A 16411-nucleotide genomic window follows, 5' to 3' on the forward strand; every position below is an offset into this window, starting at 1 on the left:
CCACCCCGTGGAGACACACGCAAACTTACCCCGTTGTCCCCCCATATTGCTGTGTCGCAGTTTGGTGTAGTTCAATATTCAGGCTTTCTATTACTGTGACGAGCTGATCACTTTTCTTTTCCCGTAGAACATGCTGTTTGCCCTGGAGTTAATAATAATTTTTTCTGTTTGCTCAGTTTCCATGTAGTTCTTATCACTAATTAAACCCCCAACTCACCCCAGCTTTTGAAGTCTCTTTCCAGTATGTTCAGACACCTCAGCTGATCTGTCAGCTTCGTCTTCTTGGACGTCCCTTTTCATGTTCTTCAACTCTCAGAAATTTTCTTGATTTACTTCATTAAAGAGTTCCTCTCCTGTTTGTTTCTTTCTGAGCCTCCTGTTGTTACTGATTAGTGAGCCACCCAGAGTGTCTCCTTATATTTTAAACCTTCCCTGTCCTCCATCTCTTTTTCTTCTTGCTCCACCTTCTGGGAGACCTCCTCAGTTTTAGTTCGCAACCCTTCTTTTGAGATTTTTGTCTCTGCTAATCATACTTATCATATTTTAAATTGCCAGAACTTGTTTTTATTCTCAGAATATTCCTTTTCTATAGCGTCCTGTTCTTGTTTCATGGATATACTAGTTCATGTCTCTGAAGATATTAAGAATAGATTTTTTTAAAGTTTTCTTCACTTGAGAAGTCTCTCCTCAGTGTTGCTTTTTTCTGCTCTCTTCCATGTTAGACATTTTCCTCAAAAATATGCTCCTATTAAGAATGAGATACTAAGAGATAGATTAAAAGTTCTGCGCAGATGGGGAGAGCTAGTCAACTTCAGTTTGAACCGCTTTGGCAGGGTAATCTGGCAGGGTAATCTGGCAGGGTAATCTGGCAGGTAGTTTCCTTGGAAGACTCCCAATGTCAGAACCTTTAAAACTTTTCTTTTGGGCTGGTCAGATTTCCCAGGGATTAGGGTTGCCGGATAAGACATAGAGTGGCCATTTAAATTTGAATTCCAGATAAACAATATTTTTTTTAGTGTAAGTGTGTGCCATGCGATATTTGGTACATATTTATACTAAAAATTATTTTTGTTTATCTGAAATTCTAATTTAATTGAGTATCCTTCTAGGCTTCTGTTTGTTTCTTTGTTTTTCTAAACCTGGCAACCCAACCAGAGAAGACTTGTTGGTCTCCTGCTGCCAGCACTCTGGGAGCTGACTGGGAACAGAAGGCTGGAAGTTTCAACAGTCAGCATGATAAACCGAATAATGCCCCCAAAGATATTTAAGTCCTAATTCCTGGAACCTGTGAACGTCACTTTATATGGAAAGAGACTTTATGGATGTGATTAAATTAAGGAACTTGAGAAGGGGAGGTGATCCTGGGTTATATGGGTGGGCCCAGTGTGATCACAAGTGTCCTTATAAGAGGGAGTCAGGGAGAGATTTCACCCAGAAGTGACCACAGAGGGAGAAATTGGAGCGATGTGGCCACAAGCCAAGGATCGCCAGCCGCCACCGGAAGCTGGAAGAGGCAAAGAACAGATTATCCTCTAGAGCCTCTCGGGGGAGCACAGCCCAGCTGACACTGTGATTTCTGCCCAGGGAAGCTGATTTCCAACTTCTGGTGTCCAGAACAGTAAGAGAATAGATGTGTGCTGTTTAAAGTCACCCACTTCGTGGCATCGTGTTATAGAGTCACAGGAAACTAAGAGTCAGTATAAAAGCTTTCACTTAACTCCCCTCTTTTCATTAAGAACCCTCCCTGTTTTGAACTGTGACAAACACTTACCATCTGCAGAGAACACCCCTCCAGGTCCTCCACTGTGTGTGGTGGGCGGGTGGGGGCCAGGCACCCAGCCTGGGGAGTCTGAGGAGGGGCACGGGGTCGAATTGCGTCCCACACAGGCTTTTAGCCAATCCTTCTCTTTTAACCTCAGTTTCATTCCTACGTCTAGGTGTACCTGGAGCCCACTTCTGGAGGCTCTGAGGGTTTGCAGGGTGTATCGGATACCCTTCCATGTTCCTTCTGTTGGTTCCAGGAGATTTCTTGAATCTGACGCGTCTGTTCTCCCTCATCCATCAAATTCCCAGCAGCTGTTGTCTTCTTCCACTTTCTCTCCATCCTTCGTGTTTTCTGCTGGTGTCCTGCAAACTCCAGCCAGCATCAGAAACTTGGCTTGCTGGGCCCCTCCCTCGGGCTCTCTGACTTAGCAGCCCTGGGAATCTGCATTTCCAACGAGGCCCTGGGTGATGCTGATGCTGCTGGACTAGAGCATCCCAAGAACCACTGTCTGACACCTTTTAAAAACGCCTTCTTCTGTCACTTTAGAAGGAACGGAGCTAGTTACATGCGTTCAAGCCACTTTAACTGCAAGTCCTATCCTCTTATAATTTTAAACCCAAATAACTCAGAGTTGATTGGTCCTCCTCGGACTGCTTTCGTATGCAGTTTCTGACTTGCGGTGTCCCTTAGCTGTGCTGGCTGGAAGTTCTATGACTAAGTGCATGGGTCTTATGTTCCTCTCTTTGTGAGGTGAGGATACTAGCACCCCTCCCCTCCCTTTAAAAAATGTTAGCGGTTGCTCTAGGGTTTGCAGTGCACATGAACAACTAGCCTAAGTCCACTGTCAAATAACACATTACTACTTCACGGGAGGTGCAGGCGCCTTATTTCAAACTAAGTGTTCCTGAATCCTCTCTCCTGTCCCCTGTAACATTGCTCTTACTCATGTCACTTTTCCATTTGCTGTAGTCACCCAATACATTGTTGTTAATTTGAACAATGATCTATTAGATCAACTAAGAATAAGAAGAATAAAAGATACTATTTTACCTTCATTTATTCCTTCTCTTATGCTCTTTCTTCCTTTAGGTAGATACACGTTTCTGACCCGTCTGATTTTCCTTCTCTCAGAAGAATGTGTTCTAGCATGTTTTGAGGGGCAGGGTGGCTGTGGTGATGAATTCCCTCGGTGATTGTTTGTCGGAGAAGGTATTTATTTCTCCTTCACTTTTGAAGGATAATTTCACTGGTTATAGAATTCTAGGTTGGTGATTTTTTCCTTTCCACACTCTGAATATTTCAGTCCACCCTCTTCTTGCTTGCATGATGTCTGATGAGAAGCCCCATGGAATTCTTATCTTTTTTCCTCTGTACATGCTTTCCCCCCTCTCTGGCTTCTTTCAAGATTTTCTCTTTGTCTTTGGTTTTCAGCAGTTTGAGTATGATATAAGTGGGTGTAGTTTTTGGTATTTTTCTGCATGGTGTTCTCTGAGCTTCCTGGAAATGTGCCTTGTGTCTATTATTAATTTTGGAAAATTCTCGGCCGTTATTACGTCAAATGTTTTTTTCTGATTCTTTCTTTTTCTCCTTCTGGTATTCCAATTATGAGTATGTTCCACTTTTGAAACTGTCCCACAGTTCTTGGATGTTCTGCTCTGGGGTTTTTTTTTTTCCACTCTTTTTTTCTCTTTGCATTTCAATTCAGGAATTTTCTTATTGACATACTTCAAGCTCACTGATATTTTCCTCAACCATGTCCAGTCTACCGATGAGCCCATTAAAACACATTCTTCATTTCTGTTACGCGGTTTTTCATTTCCAGGATTCCCTTTGATTCCTAAGAAGGAGTACCCATCCCTGCTTACATCAGCCATTTGTTGTATGTGTTGTCCACTTTTGCCATTGGACTCCTTTACAATTTAATCATAGTTGGTCATTTTAAATTCCCTGTCTGATAATTCCAAACTACATCATGTCTGAGATTGGTTCCCATGCTTGCTTTGCTGTCTCTTCAGACTGTGTTTCTTCTTGCCTTTTAGCATGCCTTGCAGCTGTATTGTTGTTGAAAGCCAGACATGACACGCTGGGTAATAGGAACTGAGGTAAGCAAGCGTTTCACGTGAGGTTGTATGTTAATTCGGGCAGGAGGTGGGCTGTGTTTAGTGCTGCTGTAGCTGTCAGTGCCAAGGGCTTGGATTTCCTAGAGTGTCCTTGTTTTTGTCCCTCCTGTTTCCTTAGGCTTCCCTGGGAACTCCTCCTTAAATAGAGTCTGTGTTTGCAGCTCTTTCCTTTGTAACCCACAGTTGTTATGCTGGAGCTGGCTTGATGTGGTGGTAAGGTATGAGGGAGGGGAAAGATTCTGTACTCTTATGATGAAATCTCAGTCTTTCAGTGGGCTTGAGTCCCTGGGCTGCAACCTTCAGAGATGTTTCTTAGCTTTTTTTTCTCCCTCAGATGAGACAGGAAGTCTAGAGTGTGCTGGAGTTGGCTCTCTTACTTTCCCCCAGATGGGCTAAGGCTCTGGTAAATTCTTTTCCCTTGGAAAATTATCACGCCGAAGCCTCTGGGCATACTTCCTAAGGATTATTATTCCCCTTCCCCGGCTAGAGCCAAGAGGAGACCATCTTCAGATTTCCACTGTGATAACCTAGTGGGGTTCTTGACGGTAAAGCCCATGAACGTAGGGGTCCCTAAGACTGGGCCCCCAGGGGTTTCTCAGCCTCACACTAGTCCACACACAGCCTCCACCATTGCTCAAGTTACCACTTAAGTGTTCCTACCAGCTCCAAAGGCCTTTGCTCCAGGAAGAGCAGATCTTGGCTGTAATTCTCTATGTTCACCCATCTCTCCAGATTTTGGGGTGACGTTTTGCCCTGTGACCTCAATTTTCTGATGGGACCAAGAAAAACCATTGGTTTTCAGTTTGTTCAGCTTCTTTCTTATTGTGAAGATGAAAGGGACACTTCCAAGTGTCAGAGCTCCCCCCCTTCCTATCACTTTCCCTCTCCATGTCCCATCTTTTGTCAGCTACAGTTTTTCTTTGGAAGAGCTAGTTAAATTTAACTTCTAAATGTCCTACAGCCACAACCAGGTCCTCTCTGCTTGGTTCATTGCTTGATTATAAAACTCAAAAACCATTAAACGGCATTTCATAATTATGACTATGTACATATTCATAATTCATAATATTCAGTGTCCGGGTAATGAATGAAAATTAGCTTTCTTCTCAGTGGCACTATCCCCGGGCCTCTGTGTCCACCTTTTTGTAGGCAAACCTGGGGGTACCCATGCATCTTTTCTAAGCCATTTGGGGAAAGGCAGTTCTTCACTGTAAGCTGCTTCCAAGGACATAGAGAGTAGGGTGATCTCTTTAACCATGTTTTCTGAACACGGGGCTCGGGTGAAGTTCAACATCGTCAACCTTCAGCTTTCCCCGGAATTCTGCACCACTTTCTGTTCTCTCCATTTTTCTCCTGCTGTCCTCCATCCTAGAGCCTCGCTCCCCACTCTCCCATTCCAGGTCTGTCACCCAGGAGTGTCCTGGGCTGTCCCCACTATTCTCCAGGGCTGGATCCCCTGTTTCTTATATCCCACATCTTTTTATTTATTAATTTACATTCTTATTTTGCTGGAGTACTTCCTGGAGTAATTTCCTAAGAAAGTGGGGGAACAGGAAATAAATTTTCTCAGTTCTTTGTCTGAAACTATGTTTTATTTTCCTTCACACACATTGTTAGCTCGCCTGAACATAGACTCCTCGGGAGAAAATCATTTTCCCGTAAAGCTTTGAAGGACAGTGCCCCATTGTCTGTGTGTGTGTATGTGTATGTGTGAGTGTGTGCAAGTGTATGAGTGTGTATGTGAGTGTGTTGTGTGTGTGTGAATGTGTGTATAGGGGAAAGAGGACCGTTTCATCCTCAAATGCCTGTATGTTCTTTTCTTCCTTAAACATGGTCTCCTCTCACTAAATCTGTTTCCAGCTGAACAAGAATTCAAATGCATTCAGTGAATAAACCATGGAAAAATAGCACCAGATAAATAATTAACTAAATGATTACAAGAGAGTCTTGTTAAAACGTAGTTAGGCTCGATACTTTTATAAGCAACGACACAAGGGCTGTGGAATTTCTGTAGTCCACCTGTCAGTGGGGTGATCAACTTTTTTACGAATCAAAACCTTAATAAGGATCCGTCGCTCAGCCGCTTGTTCCTTCTCAAAGACCTCTTGATGATAAACATCTCTGTTATTTGTAATTATATGTAGATTGTTCTTTCCTAGATCCAAAATAGACTTTTCTAAATAATACTGAGATTAGCATATGCATTTGATTTTATTACTAAATTTTAATACCAAGTTGGCAATTTATCCTGCTGATGAAATAGAGCTGATTATCCTTTTCCTCCGTGTCTCCGTCGTGTAAGCCAGCAACGCGGGGCCCGTGGATGGCAGCTCTGCAGCTGTGGGCTGGAGAAGCACAACCCTCGGCTTGTTCTCTCTAGGAGCAGATACCCGAGTCGCTGGAAACTTTCCTCTCCGGCTTCCCGACGTTCCAAGCTGTTCTTTGACACACGCTCCATCCTGATGAAAGAAAGTTCAGGGGTCAAGGTGCCAGCAATCCTCAGGGAATCTAAGCTACAGAGATGTGAACTTTGAATGCAGTTAAGCTTTATTTTGAGTTATTTTACATGTTTCATAAATATGCTCTATATTCTCACGAAACGTGGATTTGCTCTCGCGATGTATTCTTGTAGAAGGTAAAGGTATTTTCTTCTGTGTCGGAGTGCTCTTTTTCTGCGTGGATGTCCTTGTTGAGACACAGAGACACACACCCAGATGGAATTTCTAACTGAGAAAATACTAAACGATGTAGGTTTTGTAAAAATATGTTTTGAGTGCTTTCAGCTTGACAGCATAATTTCAACCGTTCTTGAAAAAGGATTTAGCATCTATTTTACTCAGTTCCTCTTTTCCTTTTCACTGTCTTTATTGTACTTCCCTTATTGTCAGATTCCCATTCCGCAGCGCAGGCCCCCCCCGCCGACCCCACAGTCCTGCCCCCAGACCAGCTCTGCCATCACCATCACATGTATTTCCCCAGGATCCGACTCTGCACATGTCACGACCCTGCCGAAGCACCTTCATCTGACTCCGCCACGGGGCCAGATTCCTCAGCCAGGCCTCCTCCTCCATCCTCTGCTCTTCAAGCCCATGAGCCCACCGTCCAGCCTTCAAGTCTCAGAGCTTCAGGGCAGGACAGTCTGTGGCCCCCCCAGCCGGCAGTGGCCCCGCGCTCTCTCCTGTCATAGCCCTTCCCCTGTGCCCTTAGACTGCAGTCTTCGTGTGTGCTCGTCTAATAGCATAGCTGACCGGTGTGCGTGCACCTACAGGCCAGGGAACCATGTCTCAACATTATTCATGTTCTCCACACTGTTCTGTGCTCAGCAAGTGTTTGTTGAATGAATAAGTGGTTTTTTTTAAACTAATATATTGTTTTCTTTCTTTTGGGACAAGTTGGGGAATCAGCTGGCATGGTAATTCCATCAATTACCTCGACTTCTTGAGAGCAGTGGAGAATAGCAAGCTGACAAAACCTCAGCCACAAGAGAAGGAGGAGAGCGTGCCGATCAATTTTGCGACCCTAAGTCCAGAGGAGGTTCTGAAGAACGTCCAGGAGGTCGTTGCCTCCTCCAGTCCGGCTTTGTCAACGGTATGAGAGAAAGCACATGCTTTTTACTGTGGAAACTGAAGTTCTGGGGTTCACGCCAATTCCTAAAACCAGCTCCAGCCCTGCCCCTCATCCTGGGCCCCTCCGCCTCTCGCCACTCTCCTTGGGGCATCAGAACTCGATGGTTGGTCGGGAACAGATTGTTCTCTGGAGGAAACGTGTGTCCGCTTTTGCTCTGTACAGAGCTACCGCGAGCGTGCCCAGCATGTGTTCTGTGAGACGAAAGTGCTCGGTGTTTAGCAAAGGCTGGGTCTGCGGTGAGGGCAAGGGGTTCTGGGCAGAGGGCAGAGGACAGAGACCTCAGGGCAGCCCGGGCCAGTGGGGAATGAGTGACGCCAGGTGGCCTTGAAGATGTTGGCCGGGGCCAGGCGGTGGCACAAAGCCTCACCGTGACTGGGAGCCCAGGGCAGGGGGTGTAAGAACGGGGTCCCCCGAGTACACTGACATTTAGGCTGACGTCTGTGTGACCCCGGGGGGGCGTGCCGAGACCCGGTGTACGTGGGCATGGCACTGCGGGGCCAATCCTCGGAAGACAGTGCTCGGGCCGCGCTCCCCACCGGGTGCTGGTCCCCTTTGCGGGTCCCCACGTGAGTTCCCCCTGCAGCAGCCATGGGAAGAGAGACGCTGTGTGCAGAGGACAGGCCTTGCAGCCTAATGAGACGGTGAACACAGGGCCTCCCGGGTGATGCTGGGCGCGTGCTGTCCAGACAGCACAGTCCCAGCAGGGTTGCCTCTGTGTCTGCCACATGCAGACCCTCAGCCCCACGCTGACACCGAGGCCCACCTCGCTGAAGGCCTGCATCCTCTCAGCACCGGGAGGCAAGCTGGGCCCTGCAGTCCAAGGTTCAGTGGGAGACAAGGAGAAAGGCAGGGCAGCCCAGCCAGCTCGTGAACGTTCTGGAATGCCGGCGAGCCTGGCCTTCCTCCCGACAGCAGACATTGTTTGCATGCAGGAATTCTCTGTGAGGATTTAGCGTATCTGTGTCTTTATTTTTTTTTATTTTTTATTTTTTTTTCTGTGTCTTTATTTTAATGACTATCTAAAGATCAAAGAAAAATTCGTATGAACACATTGCGGGCCATCTAGAAAGACCATCTGTACCCCTTTCGACACCAGGTCGTCCTGGCCCAGTGGTCACCACGTGAGGACTGCAAACTCGGATGGGCACAGGGACCAGAAGTACAAAAGTGATGAAGGGGCCAGGCCGCGGCCACAGCAGGCCAGAGGCACAGCCCTGTGTAGAGTGCAGCTCCTCCCCAGCCCCTGCCGACTGCTGCTGAGCTGAAAAATGGTCCCCGCTCTGCTAGATCTTTGTACTTTTCCTGAGAAGCTGTGAAGCCTCCTGACTTCTAAATGTCAGCACGTGCTTCAGATTCGTCAAAAGCACCGTGCGGGCCAAATACATCCATTCGCAGGCTGGCTCTGCCCCGTTCCAGTTTAGGGTGGTACCACGTCACATCTATCGGGATGTTTCTCAGACTGAGGTCCATAGAACCTGTGGGAGGAACCACGGTTCTCATTTCTGAGAAATACTCCTTAGGAGACGAGGTTTTAAGCAAGAGAGTGAGAGTCTCTGGCCAAGAGACTGGCAGGTGGCCTGGAGGGGGAGGGCATTTGGGGCAGCGGGGCGAGGAGGGAATGACGATGTCTGAGGATGGCTGTCAGAAAGGGTACCAGACACATGATGCAGCTCCTGTGTCACTGGAGACACGTCTCACTGCAGCGTCTTGTTTCTGAAATGACACAGCAATACCTCATATTTATGTAGAGTTTTATAGATCCCTAAGCCTTGGCATATTTGATTCTTCCACCCACCCCGTGGCTTGTCAGGCTGGACTGACACACGGGGAAGCCACACAGCCCCAGGGAAGTGCAGGTCCCGTGGCCACAGCGAGCCGGACCCCAGCTCAGCCCTTAGGTCCACTGAGCCTTGCGGCACCGCAGCACCTTCTAACGCCCTCGGAACAGAATGCTCGGTCAGCTCCCTTCATGTTGACCGCCATTCTCCTGAACATATGCCGAGATCCACTGTGCGCCGGGTACCTGGACAGGTGCATCTTCAGGTTGCCATAGTAAAACTTGGACCAACACGAGTTCTGTTGTCCCTCTTTTTATACCGATGAAGTTAAGCTCAGAGAGGTTAAGGGTTTATGGTGGGCGACACAGCCAGGGTTCAGAGTCTACCACCTGGCTGTGCAGCCAGAGGTTTTCCACTGTACCTGGCTGTGTCGTATCTACACAGGCTAATGAAAGCTTGAAGCCAGACAGTATTAAGGTTAACTTGGTTACCTGTATAACACCTTGTGGACGGGTGGGGTGTGCCCCGTTAGTCCTGAGTGAGAATTAACCGCAAGGGAATTTGGGCTTGGGTCTGCAGGCACGTTAAATTCTTTCTTAAAAAACTAAGATCTTAACTTACCCCTTGATATGGATTTTCTAGTGCAATAGAAATGAATGATTTTGTTTCAACAGATGGGGAAAAATGTGCTTTCTTTTTATAGCAAATGTTTGCACTTCGGTTTGACTGCTTTACTGCTGGGCTGGCGCCGGCTGCCCCAGCCCCTCTGCACAGGCGCGGGCAGGGGGGTCTCCCCCACCGTAAAGGACAGAGCCTCGGTGTTCATGCCCTGGGGTGTGGGTGGGATGGGGCAGTCCCTCACTCCTCCTCCTGGCCGCTTCCCACGTCAGACTCCTATCGTGAGACCCCTGCCCCACACCTGGACGCAGTGGGGTAGCACCTGAGCTTCTCACTCACAGGTGATTCACTGGGGAGCTAGAATTTAATGATGCAGAGACCTCGGGCAAGTGCCTTCGTGCCTCGGAGCCTCCTCGGGACCTGCGAGGACCGGGGCTCCTCTTTCACACCTCTTCGTCTTCGTATCCAAAGAGGAGGGACTAAGGCGAGTTTCCTCAACGACACGTCAACTCTCAGACGGGGTGCACATCCTACCTGTCTGTCTTCAGTCCTCGTGCGTTATTTAGTAATTTAGAATCTGCAGGGGACTCACGTTCACTTGATTTCATTTGCATTCAGAAAAGCAATACTTAAGAAAAATATTTTTGAAATATTCACTTGACAGTAACATCTGCCTTTTTTTTTTTTAATTGTAGGCATTTTCTGCACTGGATAAAGAGGACACTGGGTTTGTAAAGGCTTCGGATTTTGGACAAGTTCTTAAGGATTTCTGTTACAAACTAACAGATACCCAGTATCATTATTTTTTGAGAAAACTAAGAATTCATCTCACCCCGTATATAAATTGGAAATATTTTCTCCAGAACTTCAACAGTTACCTTGAGGAGGTAAGAATGTATGCAGCACATAAGCATTTCTTTTTGAAAATGGGCTAAAATTAGTGTTTGCAAAATAGATAATTGATTAAAACCACAACAGATAAATTGGCCATCACCTCAGTTAATTAGCTCATTCTAAATGAAAAATTGATATAAATTCTACGTAGTGTTAGAAGGTAAATACGTATCCTTTAATTCATTAGAAAGTTATTCTATTCTATTCTATTATTTTGTTTATTTTCAAAGAAGTTTAGGAGAGCCTGCTTTTGTCTGGTCGTTTTAATGAGTTCTAAGAATCTTAGATCCCTGTAGATGACCTAGTGTCGAGAGAAGTGAGGCCACTACACGTCAGGCCCTGAACCAGCAATGGGGGAATTGGGACCCACTTGGGAGACATTTGTTGAGGACCCACTATGTGTCAGGCCCTGGGCCATGTGTCAGCCAAGCCTGAGGTAGGGGTAATCATGGAGTTAGTAGAGTCCTGGGGGAAGTCTAAGAGGGCTTCCTGGAGGAGGGTGGGTGGCTGGCCACAGGGCTCTCGTTCCTTCCCGGGACCACTTCTCTGGCAGCACGAGCTGTTCCTTCTTAGGCTGTTTCTTCATTTCTAAATGTAACTGGACCTACAGCATTAGCGCCAATTACAATCTAGTTTCAGCCAACTTGGATCTCTTTGGTCACCATTCTGTGCTGAGTGAGAATGGACACACAGGTGTACCTGCCGCCATGGAAAGGGAGATGAAAGCAAATAGGAAAAATCCAAACATAGTGCAGCAGCTAAGTCACAACAGGCTTGTGCTGAAATGTATTTAACTGTCCTCCTGTAGCTGGACACTGGCGTCATTTCCAACTGCACACTTTTGTATATAGTGAACACCCGAGTTCATAAATCCTTGATCTGGGGTACATTCTTGGAAACGAGATTGCTAGAGCAAATGGCATGAGCGTTTTTAAGGTCTGAGACTCATTGTAGTAATAATAACAGCAGCAAACTCAATATAGTGCTTCCTGAGGGCAAGGCACCATTCTTAGTCCTATATAGATATTAACGGGTCTAATTCTTTTGCTATCACTACGAGGCACATGCTAGTAATATCCCATCTTATAGACGAGGACTGGGGCACACGCAAGTCATTGCCCACAGTCACCCCGAAGGTGGCAGTAGAGCTGGCTTGTGGCCCCAGAAGCCTGGCTCCCGACTCCAGGTCTCTGAAGGCTGTGCCGTCTCCTCTGGGGCGTGTGAGCATTTTCATCTCTGCCATTTAGATGGACATTTCCTAACAAAATATACTATTTTGTTGCCTGTTTCAAAACTTTATATATATGATATTGTATCCAATTCTGTCTTCGGCACTTGTGTTTTTCTCGCTTAATATCGTGAATTTAAGATTGGTCCGTGTTGCTACGTTGGCTTTAGTTCACTCGCTCAAGCTGCCATAAAATTAGCCAATTAAATGATAAATGAATATATTCTATTGAATGAACAAACTCCGTTCAGTCGTCCTCCTGCTAATGGCATACAGGCGGTTTGCGGTTTTCTCCGTTACGAGCAGGGCACGGTCAGCCTTCTGTGACTGTGTCCTTTGCACACTCGGGGTCACTCTGCGTGGAACGGCTGCGGGAGGGGGCGGGGGCACAAGTTGAACTCCACAGACACCGCCACGGTGGCTGCACCTGTCAGTCAGCGCACGCTCCCGCCAGCCACGTGGGAGGGCTGCTGACGCGCCGCATCCCGGAGCCCTTGGTGTTATCGGGAGTTTCATTTCCGCCAAGGCTTTCAAATGTTATCAGCCATCCAGGCTCCCTTGTCTGAGAACTGCCTGAAAGGATTCCACTCCTGTGTTGGTATGGGCGTTGCAAGTGTCTTCTCCTGGTCTGTGACTTGTCTTTTCTCTTTGTCTGTGGTGACTGTCACTATTTTTATGTGAATTATACTTTTTTTCTGATTTTAAAAGAAATACATATTGTGAAAAATTTGGAAAATACAGGAAAGTGTAGAAAAAAGAAGATAGTCGTTTAACCCTGTGATGATGGTGTGATGACAGGAACAACCTCCATACGGTTTAGTGAGACCTGCTGAGCTCTGGGCCCTCCCCCTGGCATTTGCTCACCTGGTTTGCTGCCCGGATGAGGGAGGGGATACAGGTGGAACACGTGGGTCCCAAAGTCAGGTACCCGCCTCCGCAGCTGGAGTGGACGCCAGGCAGTTCAGCTTCAGAGCTGTCTTCTTCCCAAGGGCCACGCTGCCTCGGAGAGCTTCTTCGTCTATTTTTAATGCATTTACCCCCAAACCATAAAGTTTGCCATCTTAACCCTTTTTAAGTTAATGCACAGCTCAGTGGCATGAAGTCCATTCACGTTGCTGTGTAATCATCACCACCCTCCACCTGCAGAACTCTCTTCGTCTTGCAAAACTGAAACCCTGTCCCCATTAAGCACTAACTCCCCAACCCCCCTCCCCCAGCCCCTGGCACCCCCCCGTTCTACTTTCTCTAGGAATTTGACGACTCCAGGTGCCTCAGACGAGTGAAACCTGCGGTACTTGTCCTTTTGCGTCTGGCTTATTTTACTGAGCGTAACGTCTTCAGGGTTTATCCTCTTGTAGCACGGTCAGAACTTCCTTCCTTTTTAAGTCTCATAATACTCCACTGTATGGATAGACCATGTTTTGTGTATCCATTGATCTATGGATACATCTATTTCTATCCTATCCAGTGAACACTTGGGTTGCTTCCACGTTTTAGCTACGGTACTGTGAATAATGCCGCCATGAACGTGAGTGTACAGATGTAATGCATGTTTTTACATAGTGGAGATAACATTTTAGATATAATCATGTATCTTGCTGTTTTTCCTTTAACATTAAATTCCACCAAGTCACTTAAAGTTCTTCCAAACATGAGTTAAAATGTCTGCATAACATTCCATCAACTCCTTATTTTTAAGCGTTTTGTTTTTTTTCCAGCTTCCGCCACTGTAATTTGCTGGGCCATGAACACTTTGTATGCAAGTCTATGTACACATTTTGGACCTTCTTCCTAAAGAAAGAATCCAAGAAATAAAATAACTGGGCTCAAAGGATAGGAATACTTTTATTGATCTTGAAAGCAGCCCCATTTTTAAAAAATAATTTTTTCTATTAGGTTGAATCATATGAAATCACCATTTTTAGAGTCCTAAATGATTGAATATTGACAATTTCATATGGTTTAAGCTAATATTTGTAGAAGTAATTTGTGTCCATTTTACATGATTAGGAATATACCAGTCATTTTGAAGGAGAGAATTAAAGTCAGCCCTAGGGACGAACAGTGTTAACATGTTGGTATATTTATCTCTAATCCTCTTTTTTATACAGATATCCTTTGGGGGTGAGGTCAAGGACAGAGAGTATATGCTGCTGAATTAGGGGGTGGTTGGGGATTCTCACAACTCTTAAAAGACTCTTTAATATTTTTAAATTTATTTTTCTTTGAACTTTAAAATTTTATTTTATTATTTTTTATTAATTTTAATTAATTTATTTATGTTTTGGCTGCGTTGGGTCTTCGTTGCTGTGCGCGGGCTTTCTCTAGTTGCAGCGAGCGGGGGCTACTCTTCGTCGCGGAGCACGGGCTCTAGGCGCGCAGGCTCAGTAGTTGTGGCGCACGGGTTTAATTGCTGCGTGGCCTGTGGGATCTTCCCCGACCAGGAATCGACCCCATGTCCCCTGCACTGGCAGGCGGATTCTTAACCACTGCACCACCAGGGAAGTCCCAAGACTCTTTTTTAAACAAACGTTTATTATTTGTATCAAAGTAATATATGCCCATATAGAAATAAAATTGAATTGTTGCAAAAGATTTAAAAGCAGAGATCACTTGATCAACTGTTCACCGCAGTCCTGCTTCCCAAAGGCAGCCACTGTAAGCCCCTGTTGTTTCTCCAGCTGCACCTTCCTGTCTCTCAGCACCTCCCCTCCCCTCCATTCCCTAACCACCCCCAAATAGGAGAGAGGGCTCGGCTTTCCCACCCCAGCTGCCCAGCTCCTCCTCTGGGACCCCTGCATGTCCCTCTGGAGCTGCCTTTTCACTTCCTGTGATATCGCGGGCATTTCCACGTCAGTGATTTGTCTCTAACGCAAATCACTTTGCTTTAGAGACAAAGTGGGGTGGATGTGTACCATCCCAGTCACTCTGTCCATCAGCCAGCATTTCCTGTGCGCCCGCTGTGTACCCAGCACTGAGCGGGTCCTGAGGTCAGCCAGGGGCCTGCGTTCTAGCGAGGGAGACGGACGAGAAATGAGAATATGTACCAGATGTCAGAAGCCAGTATGTGCTGTGGGATAAAATAAACCCGGACAGAAGGGTAGCCCGGTGAGAAGCGGACGTCTGAGCCGAGACCCAGCGGAGGGCAGGGAGGGACTCAGTGACCTCTAGGGAGGGGCTGTCGGAGCACAACCCTGCAGAGACCCAGCAGGAGGGAGCCCTCGGGGCTTGAGGTGTGGCTGCCTGGGTGGGCGGGAGGGACAGATGAGGGGGGCGGCCCTGTAGCTCACTTCGACTCTGAATAACATGGAGACCCAGGGAAGGTGTGGGGAGAGGAGCGTCGTGACCATGACCAACTAACATTTTAGAGAAGTCACGGTGGACACCAGGTGGGGAAGGCTCGGGGAGGGCGCCCGGGGGCGCCCAGAGCCAGTAGGGAGGCGGGAGCACCCTGGGGAGGGATGCTGCTGGCGTGGCTGCTTCTGGATACATTTGGAAAGGGGAAGGTAAGAGAATGAGTCAGGAGTGGCCCAGGCTTTGGGCCTTTGAATGGGGAAGGGAGCAGGAAGACAGGTGTCCTGGGTCAGCAATCAGCTTCATTGGCTTCGCCGATGCCCCGTCGTTGGTCTTGAAGCGACTTCCAGTGTTCCGAGTTCTAATTACTGTAGAGTGTCCTTGCCGAGCACCTATAAGTACGTGCCCAAACCCTTCCAGCGGCTCCCACTGGAGGACTCCACTGGCCACGCTGAATCTTGACAGGCTGTGTCCAGAGGTCACGCAGCCTGCAGGCAGAGGACGCGTCTCGTCCTCACTCACGGTCACTCTGAGCATCTCTGCCGACCCTTGAGTTCCCGGAACCAGGGGCGAACGTCTCCAAAGCTTCAAACGTTGCCACGCGCTTCCCCTGACATTCGTCCTACCTGATTTCTTCGCAAAGCCCCCTTTGCCTCTGGAAGCACTTTGCTGAACGTCCTTGCAAGGAGGTTCTAGGATTAATTGCAACGTGAATGACGGTGGGAGATGTGTTTCGAGACAGGAGGGGACATGGAGGCTGGCGGGGCAGCGGGGACTCAGAGGTGGCACAGACTGGCCCACTGTTTGCCCTCACCCCCCGCTTTCGCTGTCCGTGTGCAGTGGGTGCTTGGGACTAAGTGGCATCAGCCCCACACCGGCCTGGGGGTGGGAAGTCCTGCTGAGAAGCCAGTGCTTGAGCAGAGGTGCCTTTACCGGAAGGACAAGTTGAGGTTGGGACTTCCAGCTTGAAAGGATGTGGGGTGTGAAGACTCAGTGTGGGGCGACCATACTGTTCAGGGTGCATTGGGGGTTTCTTCTGCCCCGTTTTTTTGAAGAGGGAGGAGGGCAGCAGGGGCCGACCACCGGG

At 47.4% G+C, this 16411-nt stretch overlaps 1 protein-coding gene across 1 annotated transcript in view; it reads left to right on the top strand.

The window, feature by feature from the left end:
• Positions 1 to 16411, top strand: part of LOC115852689 (EF-hand calcium-binding domain-containing protein 6) — a 126554-nt gene that overhangs the window by 76341 nt on the left and 33802 nt on the right. Inside the window, exons 8-9 of the mRNA XM_070046470.1 lie at positions 7278 to 7473; positions 10604 to 10795. Of these exons, the coding sequence (XP_069902571.1) occupies positions 7278 to 7473; positions 10604 to 10795 (388 nt within the window). The remainder of the gene's footprint in view (positions 1 to 7277; positions 7474 to 10603; positions 10796 to 16411) is intronic.

The sequence above is a fragment of the Globicephala melas genome, chromosome 10, assembly GCF_963455315.2.
Source record: "Globicephala melas chromosome 10, mGloMel1.2, whole genome shotgun sequence".
NCBI classification, from domain to species: Eukaryota; Metazoa; Chordata; class Mammalia; order Artiodactyla; family Delphinidae; genus Globicephala; species Globicephala melas.